This window comes from Marmota monax, unplaced genomic scaffold (assembly GCF_021218885.2).
Source record: "Marmota monax isolate L192 unplaced genomic scaffold, Marmota_monax_Labrador192_F-V1.1 WCK01_AAM20220418_F8-fsc00001, whole genome shotgun sequence".
Taxonomy (NCBI): domain Eukaryota; kingdom Metazoa; phylum Chordata; class Mammalia; order Rodentia; family Sciuridae; genus Marmota; species Marmota monax.
Window position 1 is genome coordinate 25403033 of NW_026693777.1, and position 27534 is coordinate 25430566.

At 33.9% G+C, this 27534-nt stretch overlaps 1 protein-coding gene across 5 annotated transcripts in view; it reads left to right on the forward strand.

Moving 5' to 3' along the window:
• The window catches only part of CUNH14orf39 (chromosome unknown C14orf39 homolog), a 36990-nt gene extending 17241 nt beyond the window's left edge, over positions 1-19749 (forward strand). For 2 of the 5 annotated variants that reach the window (XM_046461961.2, XM_046461960.2), the window contains 7 exons: positions 2359-2444; positions 3405-3463; positions 6754-6815; positions 7992-8170; positions 10127-10259; positions 14603-14660; positions 18778-19748. In XM_046461961.2, the coding sequence (XP_046317917.1) occupies positions 2359-2444; positions 3405-3463; positions 6754-6815; positions 7992-8170; positions 10127-10259; positions 14603-14660; positions 18778-18977 (777 nt within the window). In that variant the 3' untranslated portion in view covers positions 18978-19748. Of the gene's footprint in view, positions 1-2358; positions 2445-3404; positions 3464-6753; positions 6816-7991; positions 8171-8379; positions 10260-14602; positions 14661-18608; positions 18682-18777 lie in introns of those variants that run through there. The other 3 variants (XM_046461959.2, XM_046461962.2, XM_046461963.2) reach the window with 3 other exon arrangements.
• Positions 19750-27534: the final 7785 nt, after the last annotated feature.

Consider the following 27534-nt stretch of genomic DNA (forward strand, 5'->3'; position numbering starts at 1 on the left):
AGTGGAAACAACAGTTAGCATTTAGATAGAAAACAAACAAGATGCTGGAAAAAGTTCTGAACAGATAAACAATCATAAAAATCTGACTGGGTTAAACCACTATTAGAAGACAGAGGTACTTGTATGGGATATATTTTAAAAATACAGTTACATACTATTAAAACAAAATAGCTGAAACAATTTTACAAATAAAGGCTAAAAATAAAAAATGGAGAGTATGTATCAGGCAAATACAAACAAAAAGCAAATATAACAATATATAGAAATAACAATGTCATATTAAATGGAGTTCAAGATGAAAAACATTAGCAAGGATAAATATATTTCATATTTTTTAAAGAGAACAGTTCATTGAGAAATCATAAAAACCATGTTGCACCAAATTATGCAAAGCAAAAATTGACAGAACATCTGTCATAACAAAAACAATGAAATAAACTTTCCATTTAAGCCAGATATTTTTAGGGAAAATTAAAGGCTGTAAATGAACATAATAAAGCAGTGGCTTACATGTTAATATAAAATAATTTTTATTTAAAGTTAAAAATGAAGTATTAGCTCTTTCATATGTAAAAAAGAAAGTTCAGGCTTTAATCTTTTAATTTGTTGTTTTACTTTTCTGTATTCTGTTTCAAAGGTTTTAGAGGAGAGAGGGACACAGAGCAGATCATCAATTGAGAAATGGCAAGATTTTCTTAAATTAGTTATAATATAAAGGGAATAAATTTTAAAAAGATTTACCTTAACTGTTATAAAAATAGTTATTATATTTATGATAAACATCAAATTCATTGAGGGTTTTGAATTTGTTTTCCAGTATTTGTATGTTTTATATGTAGTAGTTTCAGTTAATGTATATAAGCATTATATTGCTAATGATGATAATAAGGTTGAAATGCTAATGAAATGAGAGAACCTTGTATAGCTTTAGCAAATGTTTATTGGTTTTTTTTTAGTTTTATTGATTTTATTTTTTTAAATACACAACAGCGGAATGCATTACAATTCTTATTACACATATAGAGTACAATTTTTCATATCTTTGTATATAGAGTATGTTCAATTCATGCCTTTTTACATGTACTTTGTTTTTTGTTTTTTTCTGCATTACAATTCTTATTACACATATATATTGCTGGGTTTCTGTTCTCGAGACTAAAATGCTCAGGGTTTACTCCAGTTAAACTGGGCAGACTGGGCTGCGCAAAATAACCACACAAGAGACACAAATACCTTTTTCTTTGGGGTTGCTGTGACGGCTTCTCTGACCTTAAGGGTCTGCAGGAAGAGAGAGAGCGAGAGCACATGCTGACCCCTTTTATTGAGGAGAAGCTATTCAAATGAGGCAAGGGGTCAGGTTTTAGGTGGCTGAGTCTATCTTCATGATGTCCACTGTCAGCAGGTTGACTGACACCTGGGTAGGTCACACCCAAGGACACAGTAAGAGAAGGGGACACATAAGACACCTCCATGGAAGATTCTATCCTAAACAGGGCAAGGGGTTATATTACAAAGGAACAGGTGAGCATAGCTTCACCCATGGGGCTGTAACAAGACACACCCATGCACAAGACACTGTCCCTCGAACCCAAGAAGGGTGGGGAAAGCTCTGCCACATTTCTGTGACTGAGCGCCTCAGAACCCAGTCAGGGAGTGTGACTCAGTCACATGTAATATACAATATACCACAATTTTTCGTATCTCTGTTTGTATATAAAGTATGTTGACACCCAATTCGAGTCTTCATACATGTACTTCGGATAATGATGTCCATCACATTCCATCGTCCTTGCTAATCCCCTGCCCCCTCCTTTTCCCTCCCACCCTTCTTCCCTATCTAGAATTCATCTAATCCTCCCATGCTCCCCCTCCCTACCCAACTATGAGTCAGCCTCCTTATATCAGAGAAAATATTCAGCATTTGGTTTTTAGGGATTGGCTAACTTAACTTAGCATTATCTTCCCCAACACCATCCATTTACCTACAAATGCCATGATTTTATTCTCTTTTAATGGTGAGTAAAATTCCATTGTGTACATATGCCACATTTTTTTTAATCCATTCATCCACTGAAGGGGCATCTAGGTTGGCTCCAAAGTTTAGGTATTGTGAATTGTGCTGCTATAAACATTGATGTGGCTGTGTCCCTGTAGTATGCTGTTTTTAAGTCCTTTAGATATAGACTGAGGAGAGGGATAGCTGGGTCAAATGGTGGTTCCATTCCCAGATTTCCAAGGAATCTTTATACTGCTTTCCGTATTGGCTGTACCAATTTGTAGTCCCACCAGCAATGTATGAGTGTACGTTTCTCCCCACATCGTATGTAGTCAGTTCTAATGCTTTTTTTTTTCTTTCAGGTATTTAATGATTCTGGTGTGAATAACAATTCAAAATGTTCACATGTTACTGCTATTAAAAGTTCACAAAATTTTATGCAGTTCAGGTAATTTATTTATTTATTTATTTATTTATTTTAAATTTTTTATTGTTGGCTGTTCAAAACATTACATAGTTCTTGATATATCATATTTCACAATTTGATTCAAGTGGGTTATGCGCTCCCATTTTTACCCCATATACAGATTGCAGAATCACATCAGTTACACATCCATTGATTTACATATTGCCATACTAGTGTCTGTTGTATTCTGCTGCCTTTCCTATCCTCTACTATCCCCCCTCCCCTCCCCTCCCCTCTTCTCTCTCTGCTCCCTCTACTGACATTCGTTTGTCCCCCTTATATTATTTTTCCCCTTCCCCTCACTTCCTCTTGTATGTACTTTTGTATAACTCTGAGGGTCTCCTTCCATTTCCATGCATTTTCCCTTCTCTCTCCCTTTCCCTCCCACCTCTCATCCCTGTTTAATGTTAATCTTCTTCTCATGCTCTTCGACCCTACTGTGTTCTTAGTTACTCTCCTATATCAAAGAAGACATTTGGCATTTGTTTTTTAGGGATTGGCTAGCTTCACTTAGCATAATCTGCTCTAATGCCATCCATTTCCCTGTAAATTCTATGATTTTGTCATTTTTTAATGCAGAGTAATACTCCATTGTGTATAAATGCCACATTTTTTTTATCCATTCATCCATTGAAGGGCATCTAGGTTGGTTCCACAGTCTAGCTATTGTGAATTGTGCTGCTATGAACATCGATGTAGCAGTGTCCCTGTAGCATGCTCTTTTTAGGTCTTTAGGGAATAGACCGAGAAGGGGAATAGCTGGGTCATAAGAAAATTCTTAAGAGGTGAGAATGTAGTTCAGTGGTAGAGGACTTACATGGCATGCTGCTAGGTCCTGGTTTCAATCCCCCCCCTACCTGTCCCCAATAAAAAAACTTTAATTTCTGAAATTTGTGAATATCAATTCAAAATAATATAAAAACTATATGCATTGCATTTTAGATTGTTAACTCCTCAGAAACGATCCAACAACAATCAGTGGTTTGAAAAAAGACAAACAGGTATTTGCTATTCATATTTTTCCTAATAAATAAGGGTAATAAATTACATCAGCTTTTTATACTAGAATTATTTGGATTGTTTACATCTCTGTATAATTGACCATGCATGCCTGGTTTTAAAACGTATTCCCTCTAAATATTAAATAAATGTATTTTATTGTAGAAATTTTGAAATACAAAAAAATATAAATGAAAAAATACTACTACCAGAAATAATGGACATGATACATACCAGTGTATATTCTTTTAGTCTTTTTTTTCTATGTGTATGTTTGTTTTGTTCTTTTACCCTCCAAATTTTAATTATACTATGTATATAATTTTGCATCCTTTTTTCCTTCATGATAAATTATTGAGGTTATTTCTACATGTCATTAATTAGTTTTTATTAGTAATGAATGTATAATGTCCCATTGTGTGGATATGCCATTATTTAGCCATTCTTTCACATTGAATTCTTTTTGATTTCCTGTTTTTTACTATTAGAAATAATGTTATTATATTTTTGCATTGATATATTATTATCTTGGACAATTTTCTTTGAATAAAGTCACAGAAAGATCACAGTATATATGCACGAATTTATTATTCTCAAATGAGCTAGCTATTGAAACTTCATATCTTTGAAAATACTAATTTATTTTTCTTTCTCTCCATATACATTTCAATATGCATGTTTGTATAGTTATGTATATACATGTATACATGAATATATAAATATAAACGTGAGTATATATTGTATATTAAGTGCATACATGCATACATATTTTGGTAATCTAGTAATTCACAATAATTATTTAATTTATTATGCCATGTGGAAGTCTTTTTCTCTTCTTCTTGGATTATTGACTTTTATTTTGAAGTTTTAAAGATGGTTTTTTCTGATCCCAGGAAAATTCTGTTAATGTATGAATTTTAGAACGATTATATACTTAGAGTCTTTTTCTCTTACTCTTACTAGGAGATCCAACACAATATGTTTATTGTACATAAATGAATAGTCTCCTTGCTTTCTTCTAAGATAAAAACTTATCTTACCTGTACTGGTGATCTGTTCTAGCTATTTATAATTCTCTCTATATACCAAGCCAACAGTGTTAAACAAGGACAAATAATTAATCAAACAATGCAGGGAACTGCATATAATTGGCATAACTCTACCTGTTGTAGAGTATATATGGTGAGGCTTCATACACAAGAAGTCATATAATTATTTTGAAATAAAAATATTTATTTCAATAATCTTTAGACCCAAAATTTGAAGAAATTAATATGTAATGAAAATAGTAATTTTTATTTAAATGCAGGAGACAAAAACAAGAAAGCTTTCAGAAGATCAGATAGAATAATATTGTCATGACTTCAATATAGGGAAAGATCTCTTAAACAGGAATTAAAAAGCCCAGTCATAAAAGAAAAATTGATGAATTTGGCCACATTAAAATTAAGATTTTTGTTTATCAAAAGATACCCTAAAAGAGTATAAGGTGCATCATCAAGCCAGAGGATATATTTGCAATACAGAAAGCTCTCAGAAGAGTAATTTGAAAGTATATACAGAACTTTTATAAAAGAAGAAAAAGACAACCCAATTAGAAATATATGCAAAATATGACTAGGTATTTTATTTTATTTTCTCATCACCTTCTGCCCCCTGATCATTTTTTATGCTTTTAATTCTTTATTTCTTTATTTTTTTAGTCGTACATGACAGCAGAATGAATTTTGACATATAATACATACATGGAATGTACATACATCAATCATATTGTCAGTTCTATTCTGCTGCCCTTCCTATCCTCCTTACTCCTCCCCTCCTCTCCCATCCTTTCTCTCTATCCAATCTAATGTGACACACTTTTTTTTCTTTTTCTCATTACAACATCATATATGTATTCTGTATAACAATGAGGTTCTCCTTCCATCTTCTGTGCAACTCCCCTTCTCCCTCTTTTTCCCTCCCACCTCTCTTCTGTATTTAGTGGTAGTCTTCTTCTCATGCTCTTCTTCCCTATCCCATTTGAGTCACCCCCCTTATATCAGAGAAGACATTTGGCATTTGTTTTTTTGGGATTGACTAACTTCACTTAGCAGAATCTGCTCTAATGCCATCCATTTGCCTGCAAATGCCATGATCTTGTTATTTTTTAGTGCTGAGTAATATTCCATTGTGTATAAATGCCACATTTTTAATCCATTCATCTATTGAAGGGCATCTAGGTTGGTTCCACATTCTAGCTATTGTGAATTGTGCTGCTATAAACATTTATGTGGCTGTATGACTAGGTATTTTTAAAAGACAAAGAAACGTTTGTGGCAGATAAACACGAAAAGATACTCAGCAAATCATGGAACTGGAAAAAAAAAACCCACATTGAGTTATCATTACATGTTTACCGAATTAGCAAAATTCCAAATGTCTCACAATATTAAGTTTTGATGAGAATACAGGACAATAGGAACTTTCAAACTATTGGTAGGAATTGTCTTTAATAAATTAGGGCTAATTTGTCTGATGAGATTGAATAGATTTCCAAGGTGGCTAGTTGTCACAGTGGAAATTAGTACAACTACATTAGAAAAGGTTGGCATCTGGTCTTGAGAAATGCACATACTCTATTCCTCATAATTCCACCTCTAGACGTATACTTAAAGAAATACAAGTATATAATACAATAGTATCAGTAAAGAATGTTATTATTTGTAATAGTTTTAAATGTGAAACATCCTAAATACCCATTTGCAATAGAATGTATAGATACATAATGTCCTGTTTGTGCAATGGAATACTTTATATCAGTAAGAAAACTATGTCATGTACTACAGAATGGATGAATCTCACAAGCATATATTACTCAAACAAAGAAAGTAAACAAAAGCAAGAGATAGGACATATTTAATTTCATGATATAACATTTTAAAACAGGAAAATAAGATATATTATTTAGATGATAAAACCATATATAACAAATTAGGAAAAAATTATCACAAAAGTCTGGATAGGGATTACCTCTGAGAGAAGGACATGGAGAATATAGGACCTTTTGGAGTGCTTGTGATGTTTTATTTCTTTACTTGATGTGGTTACATGAGTGTTCTCTTTATAATTTTGTTTGTTAAACTGTTTATATTATATTTTATTCTCTTATTTGTATATATTGGATTGAAACATGAAATTGCCATTTTGGTAGACTAACAGTTAAATATTGGCAATTTCATATGGTTAAACTAATGTGTTTTATTTTATAATAAAATTGCAAAAAGAAAAACAGTTTGTTCTCATGTAACAGATGCTGAGTGTGGAGAAAAAGGGACAGTAAGACAATTAAGAGAATCAAAATGCACTTCACAAGTAAGTCAAATGTTTGATTTGACCATTCTAATTTTAAAATTTTGTGTCCATTTTAATTTTGGATTTAGTGCAATAAAGATTGTTTATGTGAGATTTTATTAGTTGGTAATCAGGTTTCTAGGAAGTTACAGATTCTATTTTTCAGATTCAAAAACATGAGAGAAGAATAGTATTACCTTAGGGAAGTAAAGGGAGGAGAGGGGAGGGGATGTGGGGATAGGAAACATAGTAGAATGAAACAGATATATGCATGACCAATATGATTCTACAACATATACACTCAGAAAAATGAGAAATTATGTCCCATCTATATATAATATATCAAAGTGCATAAATGCATTCTCCTGTCATTTATAACTAATTAAAATAAAACAAAACAAACAAACAAAAAAAGCCAAAAGGACTGGGGGTATAGCTCAGTGGTAGAGTGCTTGCTTAGCATGCTTAAAACACTGGGTTACATTCCCAGCACCACTAAGAAAATAGAACAAGACAAAAACCAAAATCCACAAAAAGTTTATATATAAATATGCAAAAATTTTTCATTAATAAGGGCTGATAAATTAAAATTTAAAAAAACTAAGTGCTGATATATATTGAGACTACAATTTGGTAAGATTAAATGATTTGTTGTGGCAGTCCAAGACCAGTAATTGCCATAAAAATGTCTTAAAAGTATTTTTGAATAGTGGGAAGCTTTAATTATGATAGATGTAGACAATATATTTTAAACTTTACCCTAGATACTAAGGGTTTAAATAAGAGAAACAATATAGTAGTAGTATTCTGTAAGGAAATACAAATAATAAGTACATTTAAATTTTTTTGTCAGACCCAAATTACTCTTTCCTTTCAAGGAGTTAGTATATACAGTTCTTCATCTATACTACAGTCCTAAACATTATTCTTTATCAAGTTCAGTATTTTCTGGTTGTTATACTTTTCTCAAGTAGGGATGAGTAAGATGGAGCTGTAAAGAAAAGAAAAAATTAATAATTAAAATAATTATTGTTTGAATGTGTATTTTAATATCACTTTTCCAGTTATTCTTATTTTACTTATCTGTGAAATGACTATTGATTAGTATGGTATTTTCTGTCTTGTGCATTTTTATATATGTCATTCTGTTACTGCAACAACATTCATTTTTAGTTTTCTATTACTTTGAATTTGCAGTCTATACATACAGAACATTTTGGAATGTCAATAGAAGATAATAGTGATGAAGTAGAAGAAAGGCCTGAGAATTTTCCACCAACTCCTGAAATTCCTATATTTTTAAAAACTCCTGAAGCTATGAATACACATGAATCTTTGGAGAAAATGCAGTTTCCTAAAGCTCCCTCATTTGAAATGTAGGACTTTAATTGATAATTATAAGTAAATTATGTATTGAGTCATATAAAATTGATAGGAATAGTAAAATGACTTATGCCTGTAACTTTAAAAAGTTTTTTTTAGTATAGAGTATTTCAGACATGCAAAGTAAAAACTAGCATAATGAACTTCCAAGTACCTATCATCCTGTTTGAATTATTAATGTTCTGCTGTTCTTGTTTCACAGGTCTTCCTCCCCATTTTTCCTGCAGCGTTTATCTGAAGATGATATAGATCCTGAGTACTTACCCAGCGCAATACTATATAGATTTAAAATTTTCCAAAGGGTTAAATTTTGTGGAGAAATTTAAAATGTTAAAGAGCTACTGCCATATTTGGAAGATTGTGGGCTTATCATTGAATAATGTTCCAGCAGTCATTTTCCCACATGTTATAGTGTCTGAAGCAAGAATTGCCATTCTGCTTAGTAAGCTAGTTAGGCATAAATATCTCTAACATGAATATTTATCTTTGAAAACTATAGATATATGGTTTGCATTCAAGAAAATAGTGCTACCTTTAAACATTTTCTTTAGTTCAGTCTCTTCCTTAATACTGATCCCTGAGGTTTTTCCAAAATATGTTAGATAGATTTCACTTTATCAGGGATATCTCACCTATATCCTACTTCTGTATTTTAAATTGTTAGAATAAGTTTTATATATGAATACTATGCTGTTGACTCAAGCACAGCATGTTTAAAGTGAAACTCAACTTCAAATCTTAGAATTATTAAGGAATATCAGATTATATGCTAAAACTTCTCTCCATGGATGAGAAAATTATGATCTGTAAAGTTAAATGACTCATTCATGGTCATAGAGATAGTTTATGGAAGTATTGTTACACTTCATACACACACACACACACACACACACACACACACACACACGTGTTTTTTCTTTTTTGGTATTTGGAATTGTCTCCAAGGCCTTGTGAATACTAAGTACTTAATCTTCTGTTGAGCTATTCCTCTGGCCCCTATTATATTTTAAAAACACTTATGTAGCACTATCTGTGAGCCACTGTTATAAGCACTTTAGACCATTTAATATTGATTATTTAATATTCACAACAATCTTATACATTTTAGGTACATTATTATCATTATTTTATAAATGAGAAAACATAATTATAGGTAATACAAGTAATCAATGTTAGAGTTGAGATTTTAAACCCAGGTAGTTCTGGTTTTAGAATCCATTCTCCTAACCAATGTGTTACACATTGTATTGTCTATTTTTTCCCGATCATTTTACTGTTTAACTCCCTGATATGACACTTAGTAATGGCTGCCTTTTAATCCAGACATAGCTTGTTAGGGCTGGGGCTGGGGCTGGGGCTCAGCAGTAATGCACTTGCCTGGTATGTGTGAGACACTGGGTTCAATTCTCAGCACTGCAGATAAATAAATAAAGTAAAGGTCTATCAAAAACTAAAATATATATATATATTTAAAAACAAAATAGACACAGCTTGTTACTGACTTTCAAGATCTTGAAGACCATGTTGGGGTTAAGAGCTTGGACTTTGAATCTGAAGTGCTGAATTCAATTCTCAACTCTACTGTATTTTTTTGAGCAAATCATTTATATTTTCTACGCTTAAAAATCCTTTACTGTAAAATTAAAGTGACTGAAATAATATCTGTATTATAGAGTTATTATGAGGAATAAGTTATGCTTATGGAAGTACCTAGAAGAGTGCCTGACAGTATATTCTGAGTAGATATTCATAATAATTATCCCAAAGTTGATTTTCCATATTAGTCTCCTCCCAAACCATCTTTTCTTTATAGGTTGCTTCAATAACTACTTCCTACCTTCCCTTCTATGCTAATTTTTACCCCCATGACATTGCTTGTGGTCAATCTTCAGTGTTTGGTGATAGATTTTTAACATTTTGATGATTTTTTAAAAATCTCTTTGTAACAGAAATGCAGTACCTGAAGGTCAAACACAAAAAGAGTCCTCTGGATTTTCATTTCTTACAAGTTATACTTCTAGATCACCTAGATTGAATTTATTTGATTCTTCTGTATTTGATTCAGAAATTTCATCAGATCAGGTAAAATGAGAAACTAAAGTTTGATTTCTAAAAATTGTACACTGAAACTTTGGAGTAATTTTATTTGCTTAGTACCAAACTATCCTGGGACAGAGTACCAGTAAAGGCAATTTAAAAAAAATTCTGGGTAGCTGTAGTATAGCAAAGTTCCCTATTATCTTTTTGCTCTTAACTTTAGATGCCCCAAATTCACTGTATTTATTTTTTTAAATTTCAAGATAGGGATGATTTAAATTTCAGTTAAGGGCAATTTGAAATGAATTTGTCTTTTTAATTAATGTGCCTACTAAACAAACTACATATTCTGAAAACAAACTTTACATGGCTTCATGTTTTGTCTTTTCAACTATGTGTGTGTACATGGCAACATTATCATTGGTTCATTTTAAAAGACCTAAGGAATTTCCTGCATCAACATTGCTACTGTTCAGTGGAAGTGCTTATTTCTGTATTTAGTAATTAAGCCCCCAAATTAAGACATGCTTTATTTGAAAAGTAGAGACAATATAAATTTGTGGTTAAAACTAGACACTGAAGCCTGATTACTTGGGTATATATTATATGTAAGATTTTGGGTAACTCTCAGTTTCCTTATCTGTAAAATGAAAATAATTATTACCATAAGGTTTGTAAATATTTAGGTGAGTTTATGCACATAAAACATTTAGAAAAGTTTCAATCACTTAATAATACCATATAAATATCAATGTAATATAAGTATTATTACTTATTTAAATTAGTCACATTTAGCCATTTTTTATATTTATTAGAATTTTTATTACTGTGTTCCTTGCACTGTATTAAGTTGCTGAAATTATAAATTTGTTGATGATATAGTAGTATACATTTCATATTTTGTTTCTTTTAACTTTCGTCTCAATTTTACTTAAATACTTATTTCAAAAACTAGTGGGGCTGAGGATATAGCTCAGTTGGTAGAGTGTTGCCTCACATGCACAAGGTCATGGGTTCAATCCCCAGCACCCCAAAAAACAACAACAAAAAATTAGTAATCCCTAGAAAAGTGCACTAGAAAAATAGATTAGAGTTACTAAATTCTTATTTACAGTAATACTATGAATATTAAAATAAGTGTATATAAATAACCTCATCAGGGGACATGTACATTTTGAAAACAGAAAACTACTGAAAATTATTGAATATATAACATGATGTCCTTGTTTAGAAAGAAAATATTATAAAGATAAATTCCCTCTCAAAATTACATTTATAAATGTAATCCATTATGGATCTAATTAAAGTCCTGGCAAGATGTCTTTAGTTTTTGTTATGTTTTGTTTTTGAGCTGGGGAAGGAGATTGACCAAATAATTACTATGTCTCCTGGGAGAGGTGTATTCAAGAATAAGCAAGAACATTTTCAAAAATAAGATTGGTGATAGATTAAAATAGAATTCTAAGAAAAAGTTTCATCCAAAAGAAGGCAAAAAAGAAGGAATGGAGTGACAAAAAACAAGGGAACAAACATAAATAGCAATATGTTAGACCTAATCATGAACTTTTAAGTGATTTTTTTAATATGAATGGCTTAAATACTCCATTAAAAGTTAGAAACTATAAGAATACATAAAAAAAGAAATATAAATTGAATGTGGTGGTGCACTCCTGTAATCCCAGCTATTTGGGAGGCTGAGGCAAGAAAATAGAAAGTTCAAGGCCAGACTTGAGAATTCAGTGAGATTCTGTTTTAAAAATAAAAAATAAAAAGGGCTGCCAGATACAGTGGCGCACACCTGTAATCCTACTGGCTCGGGAGGCTGAGGCAGGAGAATCTTAAGTTCAAAGCCAGCCTTAGCAACAGTGAGGTGCTAAGCAACTAAGTGAGACACTGTCTTTAAATAAAATATAAAATAGGGTTGGGAATGTGGCTTAGTGGTCAAATGCCCCTGAGTTCAATCCGTGGTACTCCCCTCCCTAAAAAAAATGGTCATGATGGCTATATTGATACCATTTTTGGTAGCCTTGAGATTCAGAGTATTACTGAAGATAGAAATAGTTCAGAATGGTAAAAAGTCCACTTTATAAGGAAGATACAACAATCACAAATGTGTAACTATGCCTAATAACAGCTCCAATATACATAAAATCAAAGTTGTCAAATACTCAGGCATAGTTGGAAGTTCTTAATACCCTTTTATCAGCAATTGATAGAATCACACAACACAATCAGATCTTCTGTAATATCTGTATACAGCATCAATCCCTTATACCATTATTAAACACTGTATCCCACAACTGCCTCATACATGTTCTTCTCAAGTGCTAATAGTACATTCACCAAAATCAACTATATTATGGGTCATAATAAGAGTAAAGGAATTTAAAAGCATTGGAATTAGAGTGTGTTAAATTAGAACTCAGTAACAATAAGATATCTAGAAAAATCGTAAATATGTAGGTCATGAATCAAAGAATGAATCATGAGAGAAGTCAGAAAACATTTTGAGCTGAATTATCATGAAAATTCAGCTTATCAAAAGTTGTGGGATGCTGCCAAAGCCAGAGCAAAATTATAACTTTAAATAATTTAGTTAGTTAATAACTTAAATAGTTACATTAATAGAAAAGAGGAAAGATTTAATGACCTATATTGAGAAACTAGAAAAAGAGTATTGAAGCAAATCCAAAGTAAGTAGAATGAAGAAATAAAAAAGACTACATAACTGAAATAGAACAAATAAATAAATAAGAATAAACAAAACCAAAGATTGTACTTTAAAATAATTGACAGAATTGATACATTCCCATCTAGATTGACAGAGAAGGAAAGATAGTTATTAAACATGAAAGAATATCATTACAAATCCTATATATTATGAAATAGATTGGTGAAGGGAACTTCACTTTTTACACATTAAAACATCCTATATAAACTTAGAGTAATCAAAATGGTGTCATATAAGGATTGAAAGAATGGTATTTGGTAGGGGTTAAATAGTCATGATACAAAAGAATTTAGAATATGATAAAGATGGGACCACACAGGGATAAATTAGACACTCAGCTTACACTGTACACCGGTAAATTACAGATGAATTAAAATAAATGAAAAAATATTAACCATAAAATACTTTAGAGGAAATATAAGTTAATATTTACTAGACCTCAGAAGGATGGATGCTCAAAGCATAAAAGCAGTGGAAGAAGAACCAAAAGAAAAAGCAATTAAGTTAATTGCATTCAGACTTCCAAGTGAAAAAATTGGACAGGCAATATGATAAAAGTATAAAGATAATTAACATCTTTATTATATTACGACTTAAATTACTGGGCTGGAGTTGTAGCTCATCGGTAGAGCACTCGCCTAGCACGTGTGCGGCTCTGGGTTCGATCTCAGCACCACATAAAAACAAGTAAATAAAGGCATTGTGTCCAACTACACCTAAAAAATAAATATTAAAAAAATTTTAAAAAATTAAAAAAAGAACTTAAATTACTACCTCAGTATAGAAATGGGAAAATCCATTTGGTGAATAGTCTCCTGAAAAAGAAAATTAAATTACATAATTTGTGGTAAAACAGTTTTTCTTATTAATTGTTAAAGAAATATGATTCTGTGCTTAAATGTTTTAAGTGTGATGTTTATAATTAGAAAAATCAAAACAACCTAAATGTTCAAAATAAATGAATAATTGAAATAGTATGGTATGTCTATATGGAGGAATATTATACTGCCACAAAGATGTTTCAGAAGAATAGCAACATGGTCATATGGTAATATTAAGATAAAAAAGGACAAAAAACTAAGCCATCATGAAAACATTTTTAAAAGCCCATCTTACTGAGAAAATAGACTTTTTTTTTTGGCAGCAAAATTTTATCTGAATGGACATGAAACTGTCAGCATCCTTTTACTTTTATATATAAGTCAGAAAAGCAGTACTAAGGCCCTGATTTGTTAAAGGCCTTTAGAATCAAGCAAAAGTTTTATTAGAATTTTATGTTAAAGTAAGATCCTGAAGTAGGAATTATCCTTAGTGCAATACATATTGCCTATTAATTCTTTATCTATTGGTATAGTAAAATTAGTAGGCCTTATTTTAATAAGTAAATGACAGCTTTTGAAGACACTTCTCTTTAGTTTTGGAGATTGAACCCAGGGCCTAACACATTCTAGGCAAGCACTGTACCACTGAGCTACATCCCCAGCCTAAAAATACAACTTTTTTTTTTTAAAAAAAGTACAGTAGTATGCTGTATAGAATATTGCTATATGCTTACTCTAATGCTGCATATTAGAAGAGGCTTTGGATTCAAATGCAAATACTATGTATGTTTTTCTACTGGTTTGACAAGTAATATTTCATGGAAATTATTTTCCAGCTTAATGAACATCATTCTGAAGGAAATCTAAATCCTCCCTCATCACAACAAGGAATTGGTAAGTGATTTACTACTTATAAAAACATGCTAACTTTCCCCCTTGGTATTTTAGTTTGTTTCTAATTGATTTTTCTAGGCATTCAGTTTATTCTTTAAAAATTACTCTTGACTTCTATACTATTCACTGCTTTTATTTTTAGCAACTTAGCTTGATTTTTTCACTGCATTGACAACACTTGCTTTCTCCAAGATTACTAATAACTTCTCAATTTTCAAACATTATGAATATTTTGCATTGTTTATCATATTCAGTCCCTTTGCAGCATGATATAGTTGACTGTTCACATCTTCTTTCTGGACTCTTTGGATTTCTTCCTATCTCTCTGTGCTTACTTTTTATTGCATTTTCTTTCTTTTATTCTTTTATTGGTTAATCTGTTCAAAATATAAATAAGTATGTGTATATATTATATTGTTTTATCAGTTACTACTTTGGTTTTGATGATAGAACAGTGGACAATTTTGCAAAATTCTCATAGGGTTTGTGTTCTAGTGGGAGAGACTGAAGATAGACAAGTCAATATATAATATATCAAGTGGTACATTAAACAGCAATTTTTATGGGTTTGAATTGGCAACTGATCATATGTTGCGATTTTTAATTCGGTATTTAATTTACTCTATAGCTAACAAGGATAATGCCAAGGTTTGACAATACTGTAAGAATTTATTGAAATGTGAATGGCTTAATAAGAGAAGGAATACGAAATAACAGAGGTACAACATCTTTGTCTCATTGAGAGGCTCATCAGATGCCCAAATAATAATCTTACTTCTGCCACCTCATCCATGTGAAAGATTTCAGGCAGCTGTGGATGAGTTATATTGCATGTAGGTTGCCTTGACACACAAAAGCTGCAGCCTCAGTTTTCGGCAGGCTCTTAAAGAAATCTAGTCATGGGGCCCAAGGCCTATACAACTCTTCTAATTCAGGTGTAGTTTTACACAGAACTGTAGACAAGTAATGCTGTAGACTCAGCATTCCATATCTACCTTAATTCTATATTTTCTAAGGAGACAGTGCTGTGAGAAATCAGACTCCAAGATTATTCTTCCAAGTGGGTCTGAATCAGTCTAGGCTGGAGGTTAACTCTGTACTTACTGGTTGTAATTAATAATATAAATAAAGGTAAAGCAGAATAAGGGGAATAAGAAGAACTTGGATTGAGAAGGCAGTTGCTGTGTTATGAGGGAGTCAGAGAAGGCAATAATTAAGAGGTGACATTTGAGGAGAGACATGAAGGAGGTGCAGTACAAGCTACTGGGAAAAGCATTCCAAGTGAAGGATGAAAAGTTGAGATAGGCACATACTCAGTATGTTCAATGAACAGCAGGTAAATTGGTATAACTGGAATGAAATAAGGAAGGAGGAATCATGTAGGAAGATTAAATCAGGGACGTTGGAGAGGGAGCAAATCGTGGGACCTATAGACTGTTCAGATCTTTGGAAAGTGAGATGGGAAACCATTGGAGGGTTTTGAGCAAAGGACTGAAATTATCTAACCGGCTTTTAAAAGATTACTGTCTGCTATATGGAGAACAAATAATGGAAACGAGTGAAAACAGATTAGGAAGCTATTAAAATAATACAAGTAAGAATTGGTGATGGCTAAGATAATGACAGTAGAATTGGTAAGAAGGAATGGGATTTTGGTTATCAATTTTTCTGAAGATAGATCTGGAAGAATTTGCCTATCACCTTTAAGGATGAGAAGGAAACAAGGATGATGCTAAGATCTTGACAACAATAACTGTAAGAATGAAGTTGTAATGGAAATCTTTTTATATCTAAGATATATTTTAACATTAAAAACTCACCATATCTGAAATCAAATTTGTTCTTTTAATGTTCCTAATGTTATCTCCATTATTGTGGTGGCCAAAATTCAGTAATAATTTTAACTTCTCCTTGTGACTGTGACTAAATTCAGCTAATCAAGTTTTATCAGTTCTTCCTCTGAAGTATTTATTTCCTTTTTCTATATTAATCAAAACTGTTATATTTTAAACTCTAATAACTATTCATAGTGCTACTGCAGTCATATCTTAACTGGTCTTTTCATCTTCTTAGCTTACCTATAAATCACAGTTTAAATAATCTTCCTCATGCCTAATGTTGATTTTGTAATTGCACTAATCAGATGCTTTTGGTGGCTCTCCATCAACTCAAATTATTTTCCTACTTTTCTAACCTAGCTCCAACATAGCTGTCAAGCCCTTTCTCTTGTAAGAATTACCCATGCTTTGGCTAGACTAAAGAACATAGTGCCAGATAAGCCATATTTTCTTATCTTTTTTTCTTCTTGTAATCTCCAACTTCCATCCCTAACCATCTTTCAAGACTAATTTCTCTTCCATAAAACCTTTATTTTCCCCTCAACCTTGCATTCCAGAAAGACCTCTTTTTCACTTTTGTGAATGTTTCTTCTTCTTTTTTTTGTACTGCTGGGGATTGAATCCAAGACCTGTACATGTGAAGCAAGCACTCTACCAACTGAGCTATATCCCCAACCCCTTTTTTATACTTTTAAATATTCTACCTTCTATCATTAATTATCTCTGGATTTTTGGTTCTTTAAGGGCAAAGACCTGTTATATTCACTTCTGAATTCCTCACAGCACCTAGAATCCTACCTTGCATAGCAATCTATATTTATTTACAGTGAGCATAGTTTCATGAAGCCCACATATAATCTTCTGAAATTAAAAAATAAAATCAAATTTATTTATGCAAAGAGTGATTCTTCAAGATTTTAGTTTTTTCTGGATCTATGTCTAAATTTTCTTTTTTAAGATTTATGGGTGTGTGCTGAAGACAGTAAAATAAAATGAGAAGGGAGAGAAGCAAAACACAACTGTCTGGTAATCAGTCCATCCAGCCAGTCAGCCATTTTAATTGCTAGTTGGCTTATTTTTGAGTAAAATAACTGAGATATTAAAAAATATAAGAAAACTTCAAAGTGGTACAAAGTAATTTCTTTTGCTTAATGTACTAGTTGATCAGTTCTCTATGGAAAAAATATTAGGTGCCTTAAAAGACTTGTTTTAGGTAAGTCTTTCATTTATTGTAGAGTTAATAATAATTGATTTTAAATTTAAGGTGTTGACAAATTTAATATTTATAGTCTTAAATAATATAATGAATGAAAACAGTATTTTTCTTTAGTGGAAATTCAGAGAGTCAAACACCGAATAATTCTATACATAAAGTTGATTTTTAAACTTATTTTTAAAACTATAAAACTATTTTTACTATTCTATCAACTTCTTTTGAACAATGCTATGAGTATATTGTTGGTCAATAAATAATGGTTGGATAAGTTTGACTTACGCAGTGTCTCTCAGATCTAACATTTTTTCTCTCCATTTCCATTGCTATGATGGTATAGGTAAGGTCAGTTTTCACCATCTCTTTGCTGGACAATAGAGTTTTTTCCTTTTGGTTTTCTCCACTTCTAGACGCTTCTGTTCCAGCCTTTCTACACATCTCTCCTGAAGAATCCTTATAAAACAATTTATTTAATATCATATTGCGTTTGATAATGCTTAATGTTTCCTGTTGCCTACTAAATAAAGTCCTGATTCTCTAGTGAGACATTCAGCTGTCTTTCCAAGCTCATCTTCATTAATTCCTACTTAATATATCATTATTATTTCTCAATATCTTGCCAAGTTGAACTGATTTCTGTTACCCTAATACTTCCTATGCCTATTTCTGGGCCTCTGTGCTAGTTTCTTCATTTGAAGTGTTTTACTACACCTTCTACCACATATAGTAGTTATTTATTTACTTGTACTTCCTATGCCTATTTCTGGGCCTCTGTGCTAGTTTCTTCATTTGAAGTGTTTTACTACACCTTCTACCACATATAGTAGTTATTTATTTACTTGAGTTCATATTACTTACAAGTTGGGTTTATGTTTGAGTCTGTTTATCCTTCCATAGTGCCAAGAATAATGCCTCGCATGTGAGAAGAATACATTTAAATATCTGTTAAACAGGTAAATAATTCAGTGGTACTGTATGTATTGTATACATTGTATTGTAATCCTCTAGGTTATATGCATTCTATATAACACGGATAGCATGATCTTGTAATATTTGTCTTCCTCAGGAAATTTATTTGGGAAACCAGAAGGAGAAGACACCTTTACATTTTCTTTTTCATCAGACACTTCAGCTCATACATTTGGTACTGGAAAAGATGATTTTAGTTTTCCCTTTTCTTTTGAACAGGATCAAACAATACCTTCTTCTTCATTAAAAGGTTTTTCATCTTCCTCACAAAATACAGCACAATTTACTTTTTTTTGAACTAGTTATTAATTTTTGAATTATTTTAATATTTTATAATCATCTAGGGCATAAATTTACTACTAAAATCTGAAGGTACTCCTTTTTTGGTGATGAAATGGTTTACCATAGTGAAATTATTTGATTATACTAATTTAAATATTTAAATATTGAATATTTTTATTTATGACATTAGCTAGTCATTTATTTTGGTTTTGATTTTGCAAGGCATAACCAGGCAGAACTTTTGTTAATCTGAGTAAAATTTGATACTTCTTCCATTACTCTTTATTATAAATATAAATCTGTTTTTTCCTGGAGTCCAAATTTCATTCTTAATGGTATTTTAGTTGTTTTCATAAGAAGAATTCCTGAGGTCATCAGAAGACTTTTTAGTGGCAATTGTTTAGAATTAGTGCTCAGGTGTACTATAGCAACTAAACTTTTTTTTTTTTTTTTTTTTTTTTTACAATTACTGGGTTTCACTTAAGCGTCAGTGTTCCAGAATTTGAATGGTATTCTAATAATCATTTCAGAGAATTTATTATTGACAGTGAATGAAATCTGTGTTGTTTTCTCTTAAATACAACAAATAGTAAATTTCTAATTTTATCAGTTATGTTTTCTATTTAATGGAAGAAAATTGTATGAGAAAGACTATTTTCTGAAAATTGAATTATTGTTATCAATGGTGGTCCTGCTTTTTGTTTAAACCTTTTTTGAAGAACATTTAAAACTTTGTTCCCTGTCTTCAACAGAAAACAATTTCATGCTTATATTTTGTATTTTCAATTAATTATATATAACTTAAATTGAGATGTTTAAAATTTTCTGAAATTATGTAATTATTGTACAATATCTTGTATTTTGTGCTTTTTAAATTGGTTGTAATGTCAAGTAATAAAGAGTATAACTCCATATTTGATGTGTAACTGCTAACACATTTTTAAACCTTATTTCTTCTGATTCCCCTGCTTTCCCACATCTGGTCAAACTGATAAAGAAAATCTAGAGGCTCTCTCCTTTGGTGTCAGTAACAAGTGTACAAGAACTCTCACCCCAGCTTCACCCCTAACCACCATGAAAACCCATGAGCCAGTCTCTTTTCTTAGGCCATTTTCAGATCAGTATGGAGGCCTGCCCTCCCCTCCCCATAAAATCTTGTTATGTGAGTAGAAAATCTTTTCATACCCTATTTGAGTGGGGATGTGTGGCATCATCAGTCTCAATATGCAAACCACATTTTGGGTGAGGGTCTATACTGTTTCATCAGATATCCAAAACATCACAATTGTGTTAAATTAAACCTTCCCAAAGACTTGTAAAAAAGGCTAACCTAACTAATGATAGGATTTTAAAAACTTTAGACTATGTTAAGGAAAAAAAAAAACCACAAATCTTCAACTGATTGGAATATTAAAATTCTAGTTAAAAAGCTGAAATTTGGGGCTAGGGCTATAGCTCAGTGGCAGAGTAGCTACCTAACCTGAAAGGCACTGGGTTTGATCCTTAGCAACACATAAAAATAAGCAAACAAAGGCATTCTGTCCATCTACAACTATAAAATTTTTTTTAAAGCTGAACTTTTTCTTTTCATATTAGGTATTTGTTTTATAACCCCATGATTGAATTAATTGGTGGTTTTGATATGATAAAGAAATTGACAATATATGAGAAAGGAGAAAAAAAGTTGAAATTGGTTTATTTGTTGTTTATTAAGAAATTCAAAACTGGTTTTAGCCTTGAGTGACTCAGTGAGTCTATGGTTTATTTTTACTTCAGAGTAATATCTAGCACACTAGTGTAGTTAAATTATGCATCAATAATTGGCAGGAAATAAATATTTTTGGTTTTTGTTCTGCAGTACTGGGCCCTGCACATGCTAGGCAAGTTTTCTGCCTCTGAGCTACAAACCAGCCTCTAAAATAAGTACTTTAAAATATCTATAGTGCATATGACAACTTGGGAGAATATAAAATGTCTGGAAAACATAGTCCTACATTCAGGTAACTTAGAACTTGGTTGAGACAAAACTCAGGAAACAACAAAAGCACATTACAATAAAGTTATAATTAAATTCTATGGTTTGTAACTTGATCTGTGGTAGAGAAGAAACCAATTGCTTTAAGAATTAGAAAGGTCATTGTGAACTGGAAAGCTGGAAGAATTCACTGAAGAGGTAGAATTTTAAATATATTTTTTTCTTTTAGTTGTAGATGCACACAATACCTTTACTTTGTTTATTTGTATGTGGTGCCAGGGATTGAACCCAGTGCCTCACAAATGCTAGGCAAGTGCTCTACCACTGAGCTACAACCCCAGCCCAAGAGGCAGAATTTTAATTGGGACTTTGAAGGTATGTAGATTGTAAAATTCTTATGTGAAAAGTGAATGCATTTTTGTAGACTTTTTTTGATTGTGATACTGGGCATTGAACTCAGGGCCTTGCACAAACTAAGTTCATACTTTACCTTTGAACTACTCTCCAGCCCTGAATTGAAGCCTTTTTAGCTTTGCATTTTTTTTTTATTGTTGAACTCTAATGGCTAATATTTGGTAGGATTTCATTAAGCATTTATTGACAATATAATTAAACTGAACTGGTGAATATGACAAAAAGAGCTTTCTGGGTAAATAAAATACTATGAGCAAAAGAAAAATGGAATTACAAATTAACTATGTGTGGAGGAAATTAAAGAACAGACCAATTAGAATACAGGATAATAGGAAATTATGTTTATATATGGTAGGACTGATTTATTGAGAATCATGAAGTGTATTGATTTCTGAGGCCCAAAAAGGAACTTATATATTAAATGCCAGATCTGCAAGAGAAAAAGAATGGCTAAGGAAGATTAAACTGATAAGACAGAGATGGGAGAAATTAGAATTAGATAAATGAATTTGGAGTCATTTGCAATGGTCCAGGTCTTTGGTGATATGTTCCAGGTAATAATTGATATTTTTGCAGTTTGATGCTACTCATACCTAAAATTGGAAAATTATATCTTAGTTAAAAGAAATCTATTTGATAGAATTCCATCTGGGTATAAGATAAAAGGAGAAAGGAACCAGAATTGTTTAGTTGTGTTTGATATAATAGGTCATCCAGTTAATGGGGGCATATGCAATTTCCTAATACAAATCACAAAAATAACTTTTAATCAAATAAACTTCTAAAGATAATTTTTAAAAAAGTATTCCTCTAAAAGCAGTCAAGAGGGGATCCAATATGGCGGTGAGAGGGGAGGCAGCGCTTTCAGTACCTCCTCAACAAAGGGGTCAGAGAGACGCATGGATATGCTTAGATATGGCCTGCTGAGAAACTCCTAGCAAAATTCCACTAAAGAGAGACCGGCCGGGAATTGGAAGGATTTTTGGAGGTGACAGTCTGCGCTAGACGAGTGAATCTCCGCCACGCAGCGCAGAGGTCCAGACCCGCCAGCCGCTGCCCGCGCGACTCGGCGACTGTCGGCTGCCTGCACGTGGCCCCCGCGTCAGGGCGGATAGCCTCCGAGGCGCAGCGCAGCAGGAGCGGTGTAGGGACTCTAGGAAGAGGTCTCTCGCCAAGCCTTCATGAAATAGCAAACCGGGAGTTGAAACCAACCAGAGACAGACCAGTCCCACCCCACCCTTCGGACACTCTGGCAAGGAGCCTGGGGCCTGCCATAGCAGAGTGGTGACATCACCGGAGTTCCGCCGACAGAATTCCTTCCCAGCGGAATCCACATTAGCAGGTGTGTGACTCCCACCCCCTCCAGATACAAGCAGCCAGGAAACCACCGGGGGCGTGTCTGTAGGGAAGCAGAGGGGACTCCAGATCCCCACCTCCCCTTAACACCAGCGGCGACACCCAAGATCTTAGCCGCCAGTTTCTGGGGGCGTGCCCACCAAAGGGGTCCTGAAAAATTTAACTGTTGGTTCCCAGATCACCCCACCACAGCACTGGGGCTTAATTGAATGACAGAGAGGGTGTTCATCGTTCGGGATATAGGACACGCGGTGGGGCTGCAAGTGTAATCAGATCCTTGGGGAACCGCCTATGGTGAACAGGACCTGGCTGGCTGGCTGGGAGGAGGAACAGGGGGAGGGGCCGGATAAGTGAAAGGGCTCTGGACTAACAGGATTGAGAGACTCCCAGGAGCCACCGTACAGGGATTTCTGTCAGCACATAGAGGGCAGAAGCTCAGCTCAGAGGGCACAGCTCCGCCTATTGGAAGAGAAGAAAATGGGATTCAGCCATAGAACAGGGGATGCCAGCATGGCAGAGATCTGATGTCATCGGAGAGCGGCCGAGGAGAAAACTTCATCGGTGCCAGCGGCGACGGAAACAGTTGGTCCCCTGGTAGGGAGGGTGAGTCACAGATACCCGAGTCTCTCTCGCTTTGTCGTCGAGCCAGAGGCGAGGAGAGGGGCCGCCGCCCACGCCCGCAAGGTAGGAAGACCTGCGACCAACCTGCAGATCAGGCCCAGCGGTCTGCAGGCGTGGTAAGAGGGGCAGGGCAGAGCCACCGCCCGTGCTGGCAAGGTAAGCAGACCTGCGACAGACCTGTGGATCAGGCCCAGCGGCCTGCCAGCGTGGTACACACTTCACCCCAACTGGAGTAGGGGCAGAGCAGAGCCTTAACCCGCGCCCAGATCAGGCCCAGCGGCTCGCCTGTGTGGTGGTCAAGTGACCCCAATTGGAGTGGGGGCGGAGCGGAACTGACACCCTTGCCCACAAGGTGGGCAGACCTGCGACCAACCTGCAGATCAGGCCTAGCGGTCCCCGGGCGTGGTAGGAGGGGCAGGGCAGAGCCTTCGCCCCCACCTGCAAGGTAGGCAGACCTGCGACAGAACAGCGGATCAGGCCCAGGGGTCCGCGGGCGTGGTAGACACCTCACACCAATTGGAGGAGGGGCAGAGCAGAGCCCCTGCCCACACCTGCAAGGGAGAATTTTCAACTATACAAGAGCAACATAAATATATAGGGGGGGGAAAAATTTCAAAAACACAACAGTTTCACCAAGAAGAAAGAAACGCAAGCAGTATGAAAAGACAAGGAAAGAAAGGACTACAAGCAATGCAGGTCAGCTCAACTTTAGAAGAGGTAACAGCTGCAGCAGATGGAATGTCAGATAAAGAATTCAGGATATATATGCTTCAGATGATCTGGAGTATCAAGGAAGAAATTAGACAGCAAAATCAGACAATGAAAGATCACTTCGACAAGGAATTACACAAACAAATCCAGGAAGCAAAGGATCAACTATACAGGGAGATAGAGGTTATAAAAAACAAACAAACAGAAATCCTAGAAATGCAGGAAGCAATAAACCAACTTAAAAACTCAATTGAGAGTACTACCAGCAGAGTAGAACACTTAGAAGATAGAACATCAGACAATGAAAACAAAGTATTTCAACTTGAAAAGAACATAGACAGCTCAGCAAGACTGTTAAGAAACCATGAGCAGAACATCCAAGAAATATGGGATAACATTAAGAGACCAAACTTAAGAGTCATTGGGATACAGGAAGGTATAGAACTCCATACCAAAGGAATGAGCAATTTATTTAATGAAATAATACGAGAAAACTTCCCAGACTTGAAGAATGAGACAGAATCCCAAATTCTAGAAGCCTACAGGACGCCGAATGTGCAAAATTATAAGAGATCCACACCTAGACACATTATAATGAAGATGCCCAACATACAGAATAAGGAGAGAATTTTAAAAGCTACAAGAGAAAGGAAGCAGATTACATTTAGGGGCAAGCCAATCAGGATAACAGCTGATCTTTCAACACAGACTCTGAAAGCTAGAAGATCCTGGAATAACATATTTCAAACACTGAAAGAAAATGGGTTCCAACCAAGAATTGTGTATCCAGCGAAATTAAGCTTCAGGATGGAAGATGAAATTAAAACCTTCCACGACAAACAAAAGTTAAAAGAATATGCAGCTAGAAAACCATCTCTTCAAAACATCCTCAGCAAAACATTACAGGAAGAGGAAATGGAAAATAACAATGAAAACCAACAGTGGGAGGTAGGACAGTAAAGGGGGGGGAATAATCAAAGAGGAAAACAAACCATGTTTAGTAACATAAATAAACAAATATGGCTGGAACAACAACCCATATCTCAATAATAACCCTAAATGTTAATGGCTTAAACTCACCAATTAAGAGACACAGGCTAGTAGAATGGATCTCAAAACAAGACCCAACAATATGCTGCCTACAGGAGACGCATTTGATAGGAAAAGACATACATAGGCTGAAGGTGAAAGGTTGGGAAAAATCATATCACTCATATGGACTTCGGAAACAAGCAGGAGTGTCCATACTCATATCAAATAAAATAGATTTCAAGCCAAAGTTAATCAAAAGGGATAAAGAGGGACACTACATACTGCTTAAGGGAACCATACACCAACAAGACATAACAATCATAAATATATATGCCCCAAACAATGGCGCAGCTATGTTCATCAAACAAACTCTTCTCAAGTTCAAGAGTCTAATAGACCACCATACAATAATCATGGGAGACTTCAACACACCTCTCTCGCCACTGGACAGATCTTCCAAACAAAAGTTGAATAAGGAAACTATAGAACTCAATAACACTATTAATAACCTAGACTTAATTGACATATATAGAATATACCACCCAACATCAAGCAGTTACACTTTTTTCTCAGCAGCACATGGATCCTTCTCAAAAATAGATCATATATTATGTCACAGGGCAACGCTTAGACAATATAAAGGAGTAGAGATAATACCATGCATCTTATCTGACCATAATGGAATGAAACTGAAAATCAACGATAAAAGAAGGAAGGAAAAAGCATACATCACTTGGAGAATGAACAATAGGTTACTGAATGATCAATGGGTTATAGAAGACATCAAGGAGGAAATTAAAAAATTCTTAGAGATTAATGAAAACACAGACACAACATATCGGAATCTGTGGGACACATTGAAAGCAGTTCTAAGAGGAAAATTCATTGCTTGGAGTTCATTCCTTAAAAAAAGAAAAAACCAACAAATAAATGATCTCATGCTTCATCTCAAAATCCTAGAAAAAGAAGAGCAAAACAACAGCAAAAGAAGTAGAAGGCAAGAAATAATTAAAATCAGAGCTGAAATTAATGAAATCGAAACAAAAGAAACAATTGAAAAAATTGACAAAACTAAAAGTTGGTTCTTTGAAAAAATAAACAAAATCGACAGACCCTTAGCGATGCTAGCGAAGAGAAGAAGAGAGAGAACTCAAATTACTAGCATACGGGATGAAAAAGGCAATATCACAACAGACACTTCAGAAATACAGAAGATAATCAAAAATTATTTTGAATCCTTATACTCCAATAAATTAGAAGATAGTGAAGGCATCGATAAATTTCTGAAGTCATATGATCTGCCCAGATTGAGTCAGGAGGATATAGACAACCTAAACAGACCAATATCAATTGAGGAAATAGAAGAAACCATCAAAAGACTACCAACTAAGAAAAGCCCAGGACCGGATGGGTATACAGCAGAATTTTACAAAACCTTTAAAGAGGAACTAATACCAATACTTTTCAAGCTACTTCAGGAAATAGAAAAAGAGGGAGAACTTCCAAATTCATTCTACGAGGCCAACATCACCCTGATACCTAAACCAGACAAAGACACTTCAAAGAAAGAAAACTTCAGACCAATATCTCTAATGAACCTAGATGCAAAAATCCTCAATAAAATTCTGGCGAATCGGATACAAAAACATATCAAAAAAATTGTGCACCATGATCAAGTAGGATTCATCCCTGGGATGCAAGGCTGGTTCAATATACGGAAATCAATAAATGTTATTCACCACATCAATAGACTTAAAAATAAGAACCATATGACCATCTCGATAGATGCGGAAAAAGCATTCGACAAAGTACAGCATCCCTTTATGTTCAAAACTCTAGAAAAACTAGGGATAATAGGAACATACCTCAATATTGTAAAAGCAATCTATGCTAAGCCTCAGGCTAGCATCATTCTGAATGGAGAAAAATTGAAGGCATTCCCTCTAAAATCTGGAACAAGACAGGGATGCCCTCTCTCACCACTTCTGTTCAACATAGTTCTCGAAACACTGGCCACAGCAATTAGACAGACGAAAGAAATTAAAGGCATAAAAATAGGAAAAGAAGAACTTAAATTATCACTATTTGCAGATGATATGATTCTATACCTAGCAGACCCAAAAGGCTCTACAAAGAAACTATTAGAGCTAATAAATGAATTCAGCAAAGTGGCAGGATATAAAATCAACACGCATAAATCAAAGGCATTCCTGTATATCAGCGACAAATCCTCTGAAATGGAAATGAGGACAACCACTCCATTCACAATATCTTCAAAAAAAATAAAATACTTGGGAATCAACCTAACAAAAGAGGTGAAAGACTTATACAATGAAAACTACAGAACCCTAAAGAGAGAAATAGAAGAAGATCTTAGAAGATGGAAAAATATACCCTGTTCATGGATAGGCAGAACTAACATCATCAAAATGGCGATATTACCAAAAGTTCTCTATAGGTTTA